Source organism: Colias philodice, chromosome 28 (genome assembly GCF_061535455.1).
Source record: "Colias philodice isolate Cphi_HAF_F1 chromosome 28, ilColPhil1 Martin Lab GWU primary, whole genome shotgun sequence".
Classification (NCBI taxonomy): domain Eukaryota; kingdom Metazoa; phylum Arthropoda; class Insecta; order Lepidoptera; family Pieridae; genus Colias; species Colias philodice.
The window spans coordinates 4,543,365-4,561,168 of NC_143113.1; the positions used below are offsets into that span (position 1 = coordinate 4,543,365).

General features: G+C 33.8%; 1 protein-coding gene across 13 annotated transcripts in view; it reads left to right on the forward strand.

Moving 5' to 3' along the window:
- Hr3 (nuclear hormone receptor 3 ROR-beta) overlaps positions 1 to 17,804 on the forward strand; it is a 126,528-nt gene that overhangs the window by 90,880 nt on the left and 17,844 nt on the right. For 3 of the 13 annotated variants that reach the window (XM_089712208.1, XM_089712212.1, XM_089712214.1), the window contains exon 2: positions 8,214 to 8,979. The exons of 4 other annotated variants lie outside the window; for them this stretch is intronic. In XM_089712208.1, coding sequence (XP_089568334.1) covers positions 8,709 to 8,979 — 271 coding nt within the window. In that variant the 5' untranslated portion in view covers positions 8,214 to 8,708. Of the gene's footprint in view, positions 1 to 7,732; positions 7,969 to 8,213; positions 8,980 to 17,804 lie in introns of those variants that run through there. 6 more of the 13 variants (XM_089712209.1, XM_089712210.1, XM_089712217.1 and 3 more) reach the window with 4 other exon arrangements.

The following is a 17,804-nucleotide window of genomic DNA, read 5'->3' on the forward strand; positions in this document are numbered from 1 at the left end:
TTTTTTTGTTGTTACTTTAAATTTATGCTTTTCGCAATTTTTTTCTATAAGAAGTTACTTAATACAGATTATGGTTTCACGGGAAGTACCCTGTAGGTTTTGTTTCTTGGGACCCTTTCGATTATTGAAATTTTTTTTCAAAAGCGGCTGTATCTTTTTGATTGCTTTGCCTAGTTGGATTTTTCATTTTTTTTTTGCTTCAAAGGACCTTAGATTTGAGTATTCGATAATGTTTTAAACAATACATCCACGCGTTCCTGATAAAAAAGGTGTTGATAGGCAGACGGACAACAAAGTGATCCTATAAGGGTTCCGCTTTTTTCCTTTTGGTGCATCAGAATCCTAAACATATGTTTGGGGCTACTTTATTATACAGTTTAGCTTTCTATAAATACAATAATTTGATTTATAAATTTCTTTTTTACCATGAAATATAGTTTAAAATGTTTTTGGCCAATATCTCAAAAACTATCCACTTTGGGGCAAAAGTTATTAATGTGACCTTTTTTGTAGAGAATAAAATTTCGCATCTTTTCTACCTTGTAAACTTTTTCGTAAATCTGAATGTTTTTCATTGCCCATATTTTTAAAGTGAAACTTTTATTACATCGTCTCAAACTTTTTGGTCTGTGTAGCGCATGTCGCGTGTATCGCGGCTGCCGAGTAGGTATACCTACTCGGCAGCTGACCGTCACGCGACATGCGCTACACAAAGCAGTGTTCGGAACCGTTCGAACAGTTTCACTTTTTTTTTAGTATAGAACGTTTAATGTAGAAATACCGCGGGCGGCCGAAATAAACTACTTACCTATAAATTTTTAAGCACTACAGCACATCTTTTTTTTAGTTTGTTGAATTTGTACTATTATATACTATGCATACCTTGAAATTTTCGATTAAACGCCCAGTAGTCCAACATAAAACGTTCTATAACTCAAAAAGTACGGGCATTAGAAAAAAATCAAACAAATACTGTAGTGTAGAAAATTAAGTGCTCTTAAAAATGAATAGATGCATTTTATTGATTAATCAAATATTTTCAGAGTTATTAGCCAAAAACGATAAACTGGTTCATTAAATCCATACTAATATTATAAATGCGAAAGTAACTCTGTCTGTCTGTCTGTTACTCAATCACGCCTTAACTACTGAACCAATTTGCATGAAATTTGGTATAGAGATATTTTGATACCCGAGAAAGAACATAGGCTACTTTTTACCCCGGGGCATAGGATAGGTTTTATCCCGGAAATCCCGCGGGAACTGGAACTATGCTGGTTTTTCTTTGACTGCGCAGGCGAAGCCGCGGGTGGAAAGCTAGTAGGCCATAAATCGTAAACGGTAAGTTTTACAAAAAAGTTTACAAGATGAAAAAGATGGGAAATTTAATTCTCTACAAAAAAGTCATAATAATTTTTTCCCTAAAGTAGATAGTTTCCGAGAAATCGGAGAAAAAGATTGCGTTTGTGTACGCATAAGATAAATCATACCAGCTTTTTGTTTTGATCGCATTTTTTTATGTCTACTGATGACTTTTGAGTGTGAATTTCTTACAAATATTAAGTATATAGTTAGTACCTAGATAATTTAGTTTTTTAAATTTGGTTAGGTACCTTCCAGGTCAGAGCCAGGGTGGGGCAAGCGCCCCACCCTGCCCCACCGTGGCTACGCCCATGAGAGGAAGGTTTTATTAGTATGTAATTTATTAGGGTTTAAACGAAGCGGGCGAAGCAGCGGACGGAAAGCTAGTAATAAATAAAGCTAAGAAAAACAACCTGCCTTCCATGAACAGTGGTAAACGCTTGAGCATAAAACTAAGGTTCGAATGTAGCAAAAATATAATAAAAAATTAAACTATTGTTATTATTGTATTCAATCTTAATTATATCTGTTTCTTTAAAGTGAACACATACAAACATACAGAAGAAGCTAATAAAAGCGTGTTAAAAATGACCTGTCCATAAACCCACAAGGGGAATTGTATGGGACTTTTATCAAACACTAGCTGCTCCGCGCGGTTTCACCCCCGTGGCTCCTCTCTCGTTGGTCATAGCGTGATGATATATAGCCTAGCCTTCCTCGATAAATGGACTATCTAACACCGTAAGAATTTTTCAAATCGGACCAGTAGTTTCCGAGATTAGCGCGATCAAACAAACAAACTCTTCAGCTTTATAATATTAGTTTAGATTAAGGAAATAAACTATTTGGAGCAATGTACAAACAGGATATATGGAGATTCAGATGTCAACAATCTTTTAAGGTAACTAAGTACACAGAATAACTGTAGTTCAAAGACATTAATAATATAATCTTATATATGTTACGGCTAAAGGTAGGTGAGAACATAAACTTAAGATTAGCCGGCTAAACTTAGGTTTATTTTCGACGAGGTGTTAATGTTAGTTTGTTCTATCTTTAGCCGGCTAAACTTAAGTGTAACCGCAGGCCCGTGGCTAAAAATGTCGGGGTGGGTAGATTTGGTTACTATAATACATGTAAGGAACAGGGCGAGTGTTTTCTGGCACTTCGCCGGCTGCTGCCGCAGCACGCTCGCTGCGCTCGCTCGGCTCGTGCGGGTCTTAAGAGTTCTAACCTAACCTAACCTAGCCACCAGCTTTCTGCCCTGAGTCGGGGTGGGTAGATTTGGTTACTATAATACATGTAAGGAACAGGGCGAGTGTTTTCTGGCACTGTGCGGGCCCCTCAAGCCCTCCACCGGCCCGGCGCTAACCAAATCTACCCACCCCGACATTTTTAGCCACGGGCCTGTGGTTACACTTAAGTTTAGCCGGCTAAAGATAGAACAAACTAACATTAACACCTCGTCGATAATAAACCTAAGTTTAGCCGGCTAATCTTAAGTTTATGTTCTCACCTACCTTTAGCCGTGACATATATAAAATTCTCGTGTCACAATGTTAGTCTGCATACTCCTCCGAAACGGGTGGACCGATTCTCATGAAATTTTCTGTGCATATCGGGTAAGTCTGAGAATCGGCCAACATCTATTTTTCATATGTACCACCTAGACCGCTATATGACCGCTAGTATCTACTATATAATATTTACGTTATCTATACTGATATTATAAAGCTGAAGAGTTTGTTTGTTTGTTGGTTTGAACGCGCTAATATCAGGAATTACTGGTCCAATTTGAAAAATTATTTTGATGTTAGATAGCCCATTCATCGAGGAAGGCTATACATAATATATAAAGTAGAATATTATGGTAAGTATTTAATAAAAGTATCTCTTAAGTATTTAATGAGAAAAAATGTACGTATATAGAAGACTAGGTTTCCACCCGCGGCTTCGCTCGCGCAGTCAAAGAAAAACCCGCATAGTTCCCGTTCCCGTGGGTAATCCGGGATTGCGTCATTTTCCCGGGATAAAAAGAAGCCTATGTCCTTTCTCGGGCATCAAAATATATCTATACCAAATTTCATGCAAATTGGTTCAGTAGTTAAGGCGTGATTGAGTAACAGACAGACAGACAGAGTTACTTTCGCATTTATAATATTAGTATGGATTAAATTAGTAGTTTTGCCAAACAGTTTTACAAAAACCTCTAAATATAGAATTTACTATAGCATAATAGTGTAAAACAGAGCTGTATAGGAAACATATTTTCATCTGAAAATGAAAGATACATAGGGAGATAAATAACAAGAAAATGATTTAATCTATACTAATATTATAAAGCTGAAGAGTCTGTTTGTTTGTTTGTTTGAACGCGCTAATCTCGGGAACTACTGGTCCGATTTGAAAAATTCTTTCGGTGTTAGATAGCCCATTTATCGAGGAAGGTTATAGGCTATATATCATCACGCTACGACCAACTGGTGTGGAGCCACGGGGGTGAAACCGCGCGGAGCAGCTAGTGCTATATAAGCCTGTTTTTATGATGTTTCCTATGTTATAAATTTTTTATTTAAATATTTGTCTCATAAGAAATTATTTTGCGCTAATATTATGCTGTCTTCCTGTTTTATACTACATAATACATCAGTATACAAAATTTCGCAGAACATTTTGGACTCAATTTAAACCACACCTTTTTGGTAGTGTCAACTTTTAAATTCTTTATTTTTAATAACATTTGTTAATATCTTTATTAACTAATTTAAATTTAAATTAACTGTGCATTATTTTATCAGCACATTTTTAATTTTATATAATACCTATATGTTCTTATAGAGGTTTTCTAAGTTCAAACATCAGTTCATAGTTCGATGTACGGCGTTCGCCTCATTCGAATTTGAATTTCGAATTTGAATTTGAAATTTGAATTTCGAATATTTGTTCCTCGCTTGTTTTTGAACTGTTTGAAATTTCATAATTAGAACAAATGTTCGTTTATCTAAACTAAATATGTAGTTTGAGATAAATGTGCGAATTTCTTATTCCAATTTTGAAATAATTATATGATATTTAATTTAGTCTTATTTTAGATACTCTCTAAATTTAAATTTATGTCTTGAAGGGTTGTTATACCAACCCCTTTTCTCGTTGTCCTAGAAATAATAAAAAAAACACATATTAGTTACTACACATACAGTTTCCATAGTGCCATATATCTACTTTTAAGAAAAAAGTAGACTAGTAATAAATTTGTATCTAACAAAAATAAGTTGTCTAATTTTCTTCCGGCATCAGTCACACGGCACACCCCTCATATTAAAATTTCCCCAGTAACAATGCTGTTAAGAACAATCCAATTTTCCCAAAATTGATACATATATCCATACTAATATTATAATTAATGCGAAAGTAACTCTGTCTGTCTGTCTGTTACTCAATCACGCCTTAACTACTGAACTAATTTGCATGAAATTTGGTATAGAGATATTTTGATACCCGAGAAAGGACATAGGATAGGTTTTATCCCGGAAATCCTACGGGAACAGGTTTTTCTTTGAAAACGCGGGCGAAGCCGCGGGCGGAAAGCTAGTTTCTTATAAAATGCTAGCATAATATAATGTGATATCTTGTTAACTGTACTGGATTTTTCATATACATCTATACTAATCTATACTAATATTATAAAGAGGAAAGGTTTGTATGTATGTATGTATGTATGGTTTTCACGCATAAACTACTGGACCGATTTTGATGAAATTTGGCACATATAATCTTTAGACCCTGAGAAAGAACATAGGCTACCTTTTATTGCGAAATATGTACCACGGGCGAAGCCGGGGCGGACCGCTAGTTTTTTTATAACACATAAAAAAATACAATGAAATGTGGTTAAATTAATCATACAGCATTGTGACGTCACTGCCGAAAATGAAAAATCGTGAATAAAATTATCTTTGATACCATTATTATCACGGTCATTGCACTTGAGTGATAAATTTTCGTGGTTTTTTAGTAAAATATAGTATTGTTTCTGTAGGGGTAAAGTATTCTATGGAATGACAAGAAAATATAGAAATATTTCAAAGCGTCTATATTTGTCTATTTTTAATTTTATAAATAACTAGCTTTCCGCCCGCGGCTTCGCCCGAATTTTCAAAGAAAAACCCGCATAGTTTCCGTTCCCGTGGGATTTCTGGGATAAAACCTATCCTATGTGTTAATCCAAGTTACCCTCTATATGTGTGCTAAATTTCATTGTAATCGGTCCAGTAGTTTATGCGTGAAAACCATACATACATACAAAATTACAAACCTTTCCTCTTTTTAATATTTAGTAGATATATATTTTCAAAAACATCAAAATTATTGTTTATTCACATTCATTGAGTTTTCCAATAATTATTAATCCAGTATTGATTGACTTGAAATCAGCCTTTTGTGTCCTTAAACAACTTTTCTGTCCCAATCAACAAGGAAATTAAAGAAAAACATTTATTTCAAACACATTAATTCAAATGTAAACCGAATATTTCAAATTAACATAAAAAAAATAAAAAATACCATAAAATTGGTACTCTATGGTGTCAAGGCAAAAGCTATAATATATTGTCCTTTTGCCCCTAATCATAGCATGGGGCATTAAAACTGCCTACCCCAGTGGCCCTGGGGCACAATAACCTTTGAAGCTGCCGACACAAATGTCAAAATCAATAGTTCGTTGAACCGTGCGAAGGTCATGGAGAAATGCGATACTAGATACCGCGGCTTCGTCTGTGTTTTATAATAGTAATAAAAAATAGTAGTAGTGTTGGTATTAGTGTATTTTGTATGTCTTTATTTAGAACTCAATTATTTCGTGGAACTATATCTATTCGAAGAAAAATTGGTTAAATAATAATTTGTCAAAACATAATTATTAATTGTCTTAAAATAACTTAAACACAGTCAATATATGATTAAGAATATTAATAAGTATTTAATTAAAACTGATAATGTTAGAAAAACTGCCCTTAAACTTGATTTCCGACTGAAAAGGTTTTCCATGCAGACCACGCCCTAGTAAAGAGAAATAAATAACTTTACACATAAGAATAAATATCTAATTGTTTTTATATTTTTACGCAATAAAATACAGTAATAATGATAATTATTGATTAATCACCATCATCATTAAATAGTTCTCACCTAAGACTCTAATATTATATTATTATTTAAATTTATCATGACTTTGTTTATTAATTATTTGTTTCATTGTAACCACAATTTCATTATAACCACAAAATTTACTAGACCGATCTTCTTAATGTTTTTACAATAGTAGAGAATATCCCAGTAATTAATAAAAATATAAATAAAATAAATATAAATATTTCAGGACAATTTTCACACACGGCACGATCCGATCCCATACTATAAGCTTTCGCTTGTGTTATGGAAACCAGAATTGTAGAGTTTTAAACAAAAATACAACAAATATCTGACATTTTACAAAACATCCATGTGACCTTTTTTAACTTTGGCACCAAATATGTTGACCTAAACTTGGTTTAGGCTAGTAGGTTGCCATGTCTAGTAATTCTAAGTGCTGTAAGTTACACAATGAAAGTTAGTAACTTTAATTCGCGTGTAACTGCTAAGTTATGATTTAAGTTATGTTAATGTTTGCTATTTTATTGGCTTTGGTAAAGGTTTTTTTTAATACTCTATAATATTATACATATTGAAATTTTGTTTAAAGTAATGTTTAAACAAAATTAAATTATTAATTAATAAACATTACTCAATCAAGTACATAAATAAATAATTATTTTAAAAATTGTTCAATGGAATAAAATAAAAAATTATATTACCAAAAATATTTGACCATTGCACTTGGAAAACCATAGTTCATAAACTAACCACCATATAATCATTACGATACAAACATAAAAACAAGCACCTGAACAAAAATAATGTAAAAACCATCATGCCACCCGTCCGCCGGGTTATTGACCTTTTGACAATCGTCTGATCGACTCTAGGCGAAACGTATAATCGATGTTGATTTTCGAAAAATCGAATCGCCAAAAAATGCAGTTCGTCCAAGCATCCGATTCCACGGCTAGGGTTCAACAGCATTTCACCGAAATCTACTTTGTTTGGTCCCGGGTTCAACGACACGGTGTGACGCCGTGCGCCTGTGTGCGCGCGCCGCTACGTCTGTACGATACCACACGCACACACAAACGTATCCTATGCCGCGCGAATTTGTCGCTTAATTACCTCATTGCAAACATTTTCCTAGCCCCAATCAAGGGTATTAAACGCTCAATATACGACGTCTGTAACACCCCAAGAACAAACCCTTAACGGTCAAAATTGCAAGCTTCGCCTATCGTAGTCAGCGGTGATTGAACTATCACTAGCTAAGTTGATTATTCGGCCCGAATGAAAAAATATATAATTTTTTGTTAGCCCGGTCTGAAGATTCGTCAATGCGTCAGTCACGATCGAGCCGCCCCGGCGTCGACATCTCAAGAACCGCCAGTCGTAGACGCGTAGCCGAGTTGTGAACAACCTATAGTACAAAAGAATAACGTACAAATTTTTTTTTATAGCAGTGAGGTGAACGCATCTTTTGTTTTGTGCCAGTGCCTTGAGTGCAGTGACATGGATTTTCGTAAATGGAACGTAGTGGAGTTCCAAATTTAAAATTCAATCGACTGAAAGATTAACAGAATTTTAGATAATTGAGCTCTAACAGTTCTGTGCTTCATAGAATTCTGTTTTCAAATTGAAATTGGCTTTCCGTCTCCGGAACACTTTTAATTGAATAAATTCTCCTTTCTGCTCTTGTTTTCTTTTTGCAGATTTTTTAAATTCTGTTAATCTTTTTTAATAAATTTAAAAAATAGTATACGGGAACAAGTGTATAAAAATACAATAAACAGAAACAGTGCCTTAGTAGAATGTTTATTTAAGAAGAAAAGGGATATAAAATAGAGACCACGGCGACAAAATGCCAAAAAACTTGTTGCTTTTCAAAAAGTTAATACCTGAAATAAACTTCGCGAAAAGAAACCTTACAACGCCGCTCGGCCGGTACATATACTATATCAGTTAAAATTTACAATAGTGGTGCTTTATAATCAACCAAGTTGAAACATAAATAGTGCCATAAAGTTTTCTCCAAGAAAACCAACTTATGGTAAGCTAGACGTTGCCTTACGACATAGTCGCTTGGAATTCGTGAAGGAACACCAAACCGCAGTGATATCTGTCTAGTGTAAGCCATGCGAATACGATTCGATTTTCAAAATCACTGGCTGAAAAGAATTTAAATTTAAAAGAAGAAGAAAAAAGAAATGATGAATAACAATCAGTTCCACGAGTTGTTCGGGTCTCAGTGGCCTCCCGACCAGCACGGGGGTCACTCGTCGGCCTCGACGCTCCTGCATCAGGGCCAGCTGCCCCAGGGGATGCTGAAGCGGGAGCCGCACGAGGTCCAGGGGGTGATGGGGCAGATGGGCATGGACCCGGTGGCGGACAGCACCTCCCCGCCCCCCGGGGACGGGATGTTCGGGTCCACGATCTCAGGAATGTTCTTGGATAAGAAATCTGCTAACTCTATAAGAGGTATTTTCGTCTTATGCTTTTTTTATTTATTTTTACTCACTGTAGCTTTATAAAGTTATGTATCAACGAGAACTGATGATATCTAGAAGATATCTAGTAATAAATATATGTTATTTTATTTCGCCAACTGTTTGGAGACTTTTTATTTTTGACATTTAAAAAAAGAACATTATTCATTATTAAAAATGAATAATGTTCTTTTTTTAAATGGATGTGTCAATGTGTACAATTAAGATAAAACACTATTTGAATTTGGAATAAATCTAAACGATAATATTCCAATTTGGAACCTCAACAATATCGTTCGAATATTTTTGAATAATGCGATTCGAACACAATAATTTGACATTACAATAATTACGTCATCGTTGGAAGATAGAATTAGAATTTTTAAACTTTGACGTGACGTCATTTTTCAGTGTTCTATTTTTGAAATTGATTTATAAAATGAACTATAAATATTTGAAGAGGTTTTAGTGTAAAGCCAAGTCGTACATTTCTTAGTTACGTAACGTTGCGTACTGTGACGAAGCATTGATTTTTCCCAGACATCTAGACTAGTAAGAACCTAACATATTTAGCATCACTACATAGTATAAAACAAACGCTTTCTCTGTCCCTATGTCCATTTGTATGCTTAAATCTTTAAAACTACGCAACGGATTTTGATTCGGTTTTTTTAATAGATAGAGTGATTCAAGAGGAAGGTTTTAGTATTTAATTTAGTAGGCGAAGCAGGCGAAGCCGCGGGCGGAAAGCTAGTAGATAATACAATACAGACAACATAATAGAGTTTTATTAAGCATATATTATTAGCTATTGACTAAAGACAATCGTTGTCTATGTGGAAATTAATTATCTATACAATAAATTGTTATAAGAATTGGTGAAATTCTTATAAGATTCTTGTTGGAAAAAATTAATGGTTTATTGTTAAAATAATTGCATTGACAAACATTTGTAAAGTCTCATTTGAAAGATTTTCTCGTTAAAAGATAAATCTAAAGATGTCAATTTTCAGCACACGTACATATTGTATAGAAATAGAAAATTAGCATAAATTATAATATTATTAGGGCTAATAAAACTTTTAACACGCATTATTTGTTGATTTTAAACTAATTAAGTTAATCAATGTAACGGTAATATCAGTGTTGGTTTAGTCTGTTAAAACAGTCAAGATTAAACTAATTTACAATCCAAGGGTTCTGTATACCTATAATAAATTCGGATAAAGGTCATAATAAATGCGAAGTTAGTTAGGTTTTTGCTCTATCTCAAGCTTGGAGAGAAAATAATAGTAATCTTTTAAAAACAGTATCTAGGACAGGCTTATACGATATCTAGAGTAGTTCAGAAAAGCAAATACGATTTAAAAATGATATTTTATGTGAAAAACTGAGAATAGAACCTACATACTACACAATATTATAAGTACACGTTATGAGTATGAGTTTGAGTAAGGTTTGAGGGAACTAATCTTTGTTGATGCTATGTGTCTGTGGATTTGATTTTTATTACAGATAAATCATAATCTGAATGTAAATAAATTAACATACAAGCATATAATTCAAATGTATGTCTTATTTGACCGGCTGCGTTGAATTTAATGCAGTTTTCGCTAACGAATAGACAGACCTACATAGTATAAAACAATGTCACTTTCCGCTGTCTGTCCTTATGTATGCTTAGTTATTCAAAACTATGCAACAGATTTTGATGTTTTTTTAATAGATAGAGTTTTTCTCGACAAAGTTATATAATATAAGAAAAATAGGATGTAGAGCTTTCTTCAATTTAAACTCTATTATTTTTTATAGCTAGAGCAATATACTTGTCTTGCTAAAATTAACGTTTGCAGGACCCTAATTATCAATGAAAAATGTAGCACAGTCAATACAGACTAGAGATAATAATAATAAATATTTGTATCAGTATGTTTGTTCGTGTCTAATTACGATTACACAAAGTTCAGTTATTGGTAGGTTTATTTTTTATAATATACCTAGGAATTATAGGTTAGATGCGGATTGTCACTTTATGGTACATATATCTAAATTTGAAAGAAATTAAAATAATTTTCGTCTCTTACACTGAACTAGTTTTAGAAATTAAATTTACGGCAAAGAGTCGAAACAAACATAAAACTAATCTATGACGATCATAGTAATGTTTTAAACATTAAGTATGAGTGGATGTATGTTTGTTAATGATACACACAAAACAACTGATCAATATGAAATTTAGTTCAGTTATAGATAGTCCGTATTAGCACATAGATTAAGTAGCTCTTTACCTCGAAAATGTCATACATAGGCTACTAATTTCCCTGAACAGCATTGTAAAGCCATGTCAGTACTAAATTTAGTTCACTTATAGATCGTCTGTATTAAAACGTAAACTACTTTTTACCTCAAAACTGTATAGTTTGAGCAAATAGGCTACATACTACGGCAAAAAAAAAAAAAAAATAAATAAAAAATAAAAAAATTATAAATCCGTGCCATTTACACTAACGATTCAATACAAATTTGCTATTGGTGTCACCTATTATAGTATCGTTTATTTACAATTAGTCAAAATTATCTACTAATTGCGCCCTAAAAACTATGTAGGGTAAGTGTGGACTGACGCACGCGAAATATTTTGGGTCAAAATATACTTTTAGTAATCGACAATCTTAAAAATTTAAGTAACAATAGGATTGGTTTTCCGCCATTTTGTGTTTAATAATTAATAATCACAACATCATAATCAGTATCTAATTAATAACAAGAGATTTGTATGAAATTTTGATGTAAGAAATAGGGTTGTTGAGGAAGTGATTATGAGGAAGAGGAGGAGGAAGAGGAATTTTCATACGCAAATTTAGAGGATGCGGATGAGGATGAGGATATTTTTTTGAGGAAGAGGATGCGGATGAGGAAGCGGAAGAGGAAGCGGATGAGGACGAGGATGATAGGAAATTATAATCAAATTTAAAAATTAAAACAAAAGCCACTCTCCTGTCTGTACACATTGAAAATTGATATTTTAAATACTATAGGAAAATTGCCCCTTTGTCATAAAAAAGCATCTTACTCAGTGTTTATATTCAATAAAAATATTAATTGGTCCAACAGTTTTCGAGCTTATTACTTAATTGCAAAAAAATATTACATATATGCAAAAACAGGCAAGTAACAGCGCGGGTGACCGATCGCGAATTTACAAAGCCTAGCCTATACTATAGGTACTATTTGAGTCACGAGTTGGACTCAGATATGATTTTGTTTATGCATATTACTCGACAAAACCTAATCTATCTCAGTACAAAAGTGACTCAAATCGATTAGATTTTGTCGAGATATTTTCATACATTACATACGAATAAAACCTAGTCGAATAGAGTCTCCGCCCGATCGGATCGGCCCGGCATGCGCTGCAGCGAGTGCGTTGTAGTAGATACGGCATCCTCATGAATTTCCTCTTAATTTTGAGGAAGCGATAGCGGAAGAGGAATTTTTTGATTTAATTTTTGAGGATGCGGTAACGGTTGAGGAACCCAAAATATTGCGGAACTTCCGCATTATGAGGAAGCGGAAGAGGAATCCTCAACAACCCTAGTAAGAAATGACCATTTTGACATGTAAAAAATATAACAAAAAAAATGTTATTGTATTTTTGACATTTCGCACGAATTTAACACATAAAGGTCATTGACTTTTCTATTTATTTGAATCACATACATTTAGTTAGGCTATGAAAGTAGGCTGTAGAGAATCGATCGTCTGGAGACATAAAAATGTCTACATTGGAATATGTCAACGTTCTTCCAAAACTATTTCCAGAATTTAAATTTGGAACGTATTGCGATGCGTCATTTCAAATTAAGAACGAGAGTCGAGAGCGGTTTATTGGGAACGTCCAAAATTTTCGGGGTCAATGACCTTGACATACATTCCGTATTCACGTTAAATATCGTTCCACTATTCCATTTTTGAATTTTAATGTCATTACGATTGATGATCTGTAATATCAGATTCTAAACAAATATTTTTTGTTCTTAATTTAAAACTCTTACTTTTTAAAATGGTTTAAAGAATAAATATATTTCACAGTATTTTTAAATGATTCTTTTTCATAAAGCAATGGCATATATTATTCATATTTCAATCGACTTCGTCGCCATAGACAATTTTAAATACTTTCAATATAACATTACAAATAATAGAGATATATCACTATGATTGTGTAAAACAAAGTTGTTTTTTCTGTCCCTGTGTATGCTTAAATAAATTTTGATGCGATTTTTTTAATAGATAGAGTGATTCAAGAGGAAGTTTGTAGTATATTATTTATTAGGTTTTAGGCAGAGCGGGCGAAGCCGCGGGCGGTAAGCTAGTATCATTACAACAAATTGTATGAATGATAAGGTGAATGAACATACTACGCAACCTTGAACCCGGCTTAACAATTTGAGCTGATTAACAAAACTACTTTTATAAAGATTTATTTGTATTTAACAGATCTAAACGGTAATTGTTTAAAAGAGCTTATGAAGCTTTTTGTGCGTAATTTTCAATAGACATTAAATGTATTTTTGTAAGAATACTAGTGGTCCGCCCCGGCTTCGCCCGTGGTACCTACATGTTTAACTATCCTATCTCTCAAGTTGGATCGAGCTGCACATGGTGTGCGAATTTTATTATAATCGGTTAAGTGGTTTAGGAGTCCATTGAGGACAAACATTGTGACACGAGATTTATATATATTAAGATAGATAATAGGTATAATACATATTTTATCAACAGACTTAAAATCAAGAGAATTTCAATTTAATTTTTGTGTTTGTTTCCGCAGAAGTTAGGACTGGGTGAACTTTTTTTTGATTATTATTTTTTTACTTGATAGCCTTCGATTTCGTCTGAATATGATAATTTGATTGGGGTTTAGTTTTTTTATTAAAAATTGTTGTAGCAAGAATAATAATTATTCCAATTTTAAATAATTTTATGGATTTTTCTTACCATCTAAATCTATAGGTAGTAGGTACAAATCAAGCTTATCCATTATTGCTTAAAATCTGAACAATTGTATGAAATCTAAAAAGATAAGGAAATGTAAGATTTCTATGTCATAATAACGATTAGCCAATATGTCTGATACTGGGTCATTGTCGCTTAATACCGTTAATAACTGATAACGATACCGATATCGATACCGATATCGATACCGTTTTGCAATAACCGTTGTCAAAGAACCACAGACTATAGATACTACGCAAATAGAACTCAGTTGTTAGATTGAAACAATCTAGTTCATCTAAATATCAGTTATATTATAAAATTATAATTTTAATTAGTCACTTGAATATGCTTGAATGAAAACTTTTTTGTTTTTATTCAAATACAATTGTTTCGCACGCGTTATCAAAAACTTAAGCAAAATAAAAAACCTTGCTCTTGAACCAGTCTTTGTATAAAAAAATCGCATCCAAATCTGTTGCGTAATTTTAAAGATCTATCATCTCAGCATAAATATAGGGACAGACAGCCAGGGACTGTGATTTAAACTATGTAGTGAAGCTGTCAGTATCGGTGGTTCTTCCATTAGTGTTAAAAAAAGAACATTTTTGAAAATAGAACACGCATCGTAATAATTTCAAATTGAGAATTTGGACATAGAATGTCAATTTAAAAATGAAATTATAGAGCCATGAAAAATTTTAATTTGAATTTCGAATAGAATTTTATTCGTAGACGCAGCAATATTCTAGAATGAAACATAATGTAATATAATACAAGATGTTTACTTGCATATTTTTAGTTTTGGCTTCGGATCAGCTGACAATGCGTAATGGCGGACATTGACCCGATGATATATGTTCGATATAAACGTGTAAACGAAAATAATTATTATAAGAACAGCAGAACATGTCTTTTTATCAAACCTTGTGATTAAAATTGAACAGCATTATCTTTAAAGTATGAAGATAATATGGAATTAGCTTTTTTTTAAATTGTTGCTTTTTGAAAAAATACACCAGTATTTTTGAAGAATGAAGATAATATTATAGAGTAAAGAGTTAGCATTATTTTTTAATTATTGTTGCTTATTTCAAAAATATTTTAAATTTAGAATCTACGAAGTTCGAATTCAAATGCTGGCAATACAAGCCTAGCATAAAATAGCTTCTAAGAATCCGCTATCCATTCGAATTTCGAGCTTGAAATTTAATTGCCATTCAAAACTAGACCTTGATGTATTAAAATAAGTATCAATATTGTTTTGGAATGCGCTATTAGAATTCCGAACTTGAAATTTAATTGCTAACCAAAATTAGACTATGTGATATTGTAATAAGGATTAAAATTGAATATATAGATAGTTGTTCGGACAACCGCGGCCGTTCACCCGTGACGTACTGGCCGTTAGATTAAAATTCAAATTTGGAACCTCGGATTTGGCCAAAGGTCAACAACCTGTGACGTAGTGTGGGTGTGTTATTGATAAGATGGCCGTTTGTCCTTTTTTAGTGCTTTTGATTTTCATTGAGGTTTTTTAACATTTTACGTAATAATGTTGTGTGTTTACTATGTAAGGAAAATGTTCCTCATAACATCACTATCACTATCACTACATAGTATAAAACAAAGTCGCTTACTCCGTCCCTATGTCCCTATTATGCTTAAATATTTAAAACTACGCAACGGATTCTGTAGCGGTTTTTTTTTAATAGAGTGATTCAAGAGGAAGGTTTTAGTATATGTATTAGGTTTTAGACAAAGCGGGCGAAGCCGCGGGCGGAAAGCTAGTTGATACAAATATTAATTGGTATATACATATAGTTTATTAAATAATTAGTTAATTTTTTAATTAGAAATATTCTGTCCTATATAAATTTGTAACGAGTATGAATTCACATGCAATTCAACCTTGACAAAAAAAATAGGCTAAAGCGTTCCATTTTCAAATTGTTCGATCGGTGTCCCGATCTGTGACGTCACAAGCACAGTTCGAAGGGGTCACTGACCGCTGACGTCACAATCAGCTGACCGCATATTTTCCGTCCCGTTCACACTTTGAAAAACCATTTCTATCGTTACACTTTATAAAATTAATCCTAAAATTTAATGCCAAAATTTTTGAGCATGTGTGTATGTTTGGTACTCTTTCACGATAAAACTACTGGATGGATTTTGGTAAAACTTTACAGTAATATAGGTTATAGAAAGAATAACACGTGAACTATGGAAATACTTTCCAGTGGGTTCAATAATTAAAAGTTTGAACGACCATTCTATTAAGTTACTCACATCACACATGTGTATAGGGCATGCAGAACCGAGTCCGGTTCCAAGTTTTTGAAACCCGGTTCCAAATCGAGCTCAGAACCGGGTAGAACCGGGTTACCCGGTTCTTTTATAATACCTCGGAAAAAAAAAACGAAATTAAACAAAAGTAACTGTAAAAGTACCTGATGGGCCTTTTATTTTACGCGGCTTGTGTCTTATTTTATTAAATTAATAAAGAAACAAAATTTCAATACTTCTCTTTATTTATCAGTCTTATAAAAGTACCTTGTTATCATAATATCACATATAAACTTAAACCTTATTCATTAACTGCAAACTGAAAAGCAAAAAACCGGCCAAGTGCGAGTCGGACTCGCGCTCCGAGGGCTCCGAACAAACCTATTTTTTATAATGTTTTAACTTTAAAATTTATGTTTCTAGCAATTTTTACTTTATCTGTGTTATAAGACGTTACTTTTACCAAATTTAAAGGCTCTGTGTTCATGAGAAGTACCCTGTAGGTTTTGAGTCCCATGCGAATGTTGAAATTTGTGAAAATTTTCAGCATTTACGGCTGTATCTTTTGATGCGTTGGCTTGTGAGTTTGACTTTTTCACATCATCAAGTGACCGAAGACTTGAGTACTTACTTACTTACTCCTCTGGCGCTGAAACCCCAAAGTGGGTCTTGGCCTTTGAGACGAGAACTCTCCATCTTCCCCGGTCCTGAGCGGTCTCTTGCCAATTATGGCTCGTAGCACGCGCAGGTCCACCTCTACTCTATCGCGCCAGCGATACTTAGGTCGTCCAACCGGCGGTCGGCACAGGGGTCGCCCCAAGTATGCCCTCCTCAGTCCTCGTTCCTCACCCATTCGTTCTATATGACCGAGCCAACGGAGCCGTTGTGCTTTTATTTCTCCAAGTATATTTGGCTCGGCCATTAGTTTTTCTATTTCGGCATTTGTTCGGACTCTCCAGCTTCCATCCTCTCGTCTGGTGGGACCAAAGATCTTGCGAAGAAGTCTGTCTTCATTCTGGGTCAGGGTCCAGGCTTCACACCCATACATAAGTATTGGTCTTATGACCATTTTGTATATACGCAATTTGGTGTTTTTGCTCAGAAGCCTGGACGCGAGCACCTTATGCAAGGCTGCACCACATTTCAGGGTATTTTGGATACGGATATTAATTTCTTCCTCCCTGGAATGTGAGTCAGTTATAGTGCAACCCAGATATCTAAAACTAGCAACTTCTTTGTTCGTCGTATCTCCAGCCTGTCGTGGTCTTAACGTTGAGCTCGTGTATCTCTATACCGCTTCATGTGGAGATATTCCGTTTTGTTGGCATTGATTTTTAGTCCAACCTTTTTTGCTTCTTCTTTCAAGATACTCGCGGCTTCGCTCACTTAATCGCGGGTTTCACCTAACAATGCGAGGTCATCAGCATACCCAATCACCTTATGCCTTGACTTGAGTATTTGATATAAATTTCAGCTTGATACCAAAAACAAAAACATGACTGGATCATTATATGAAACAGTAAAATCAAC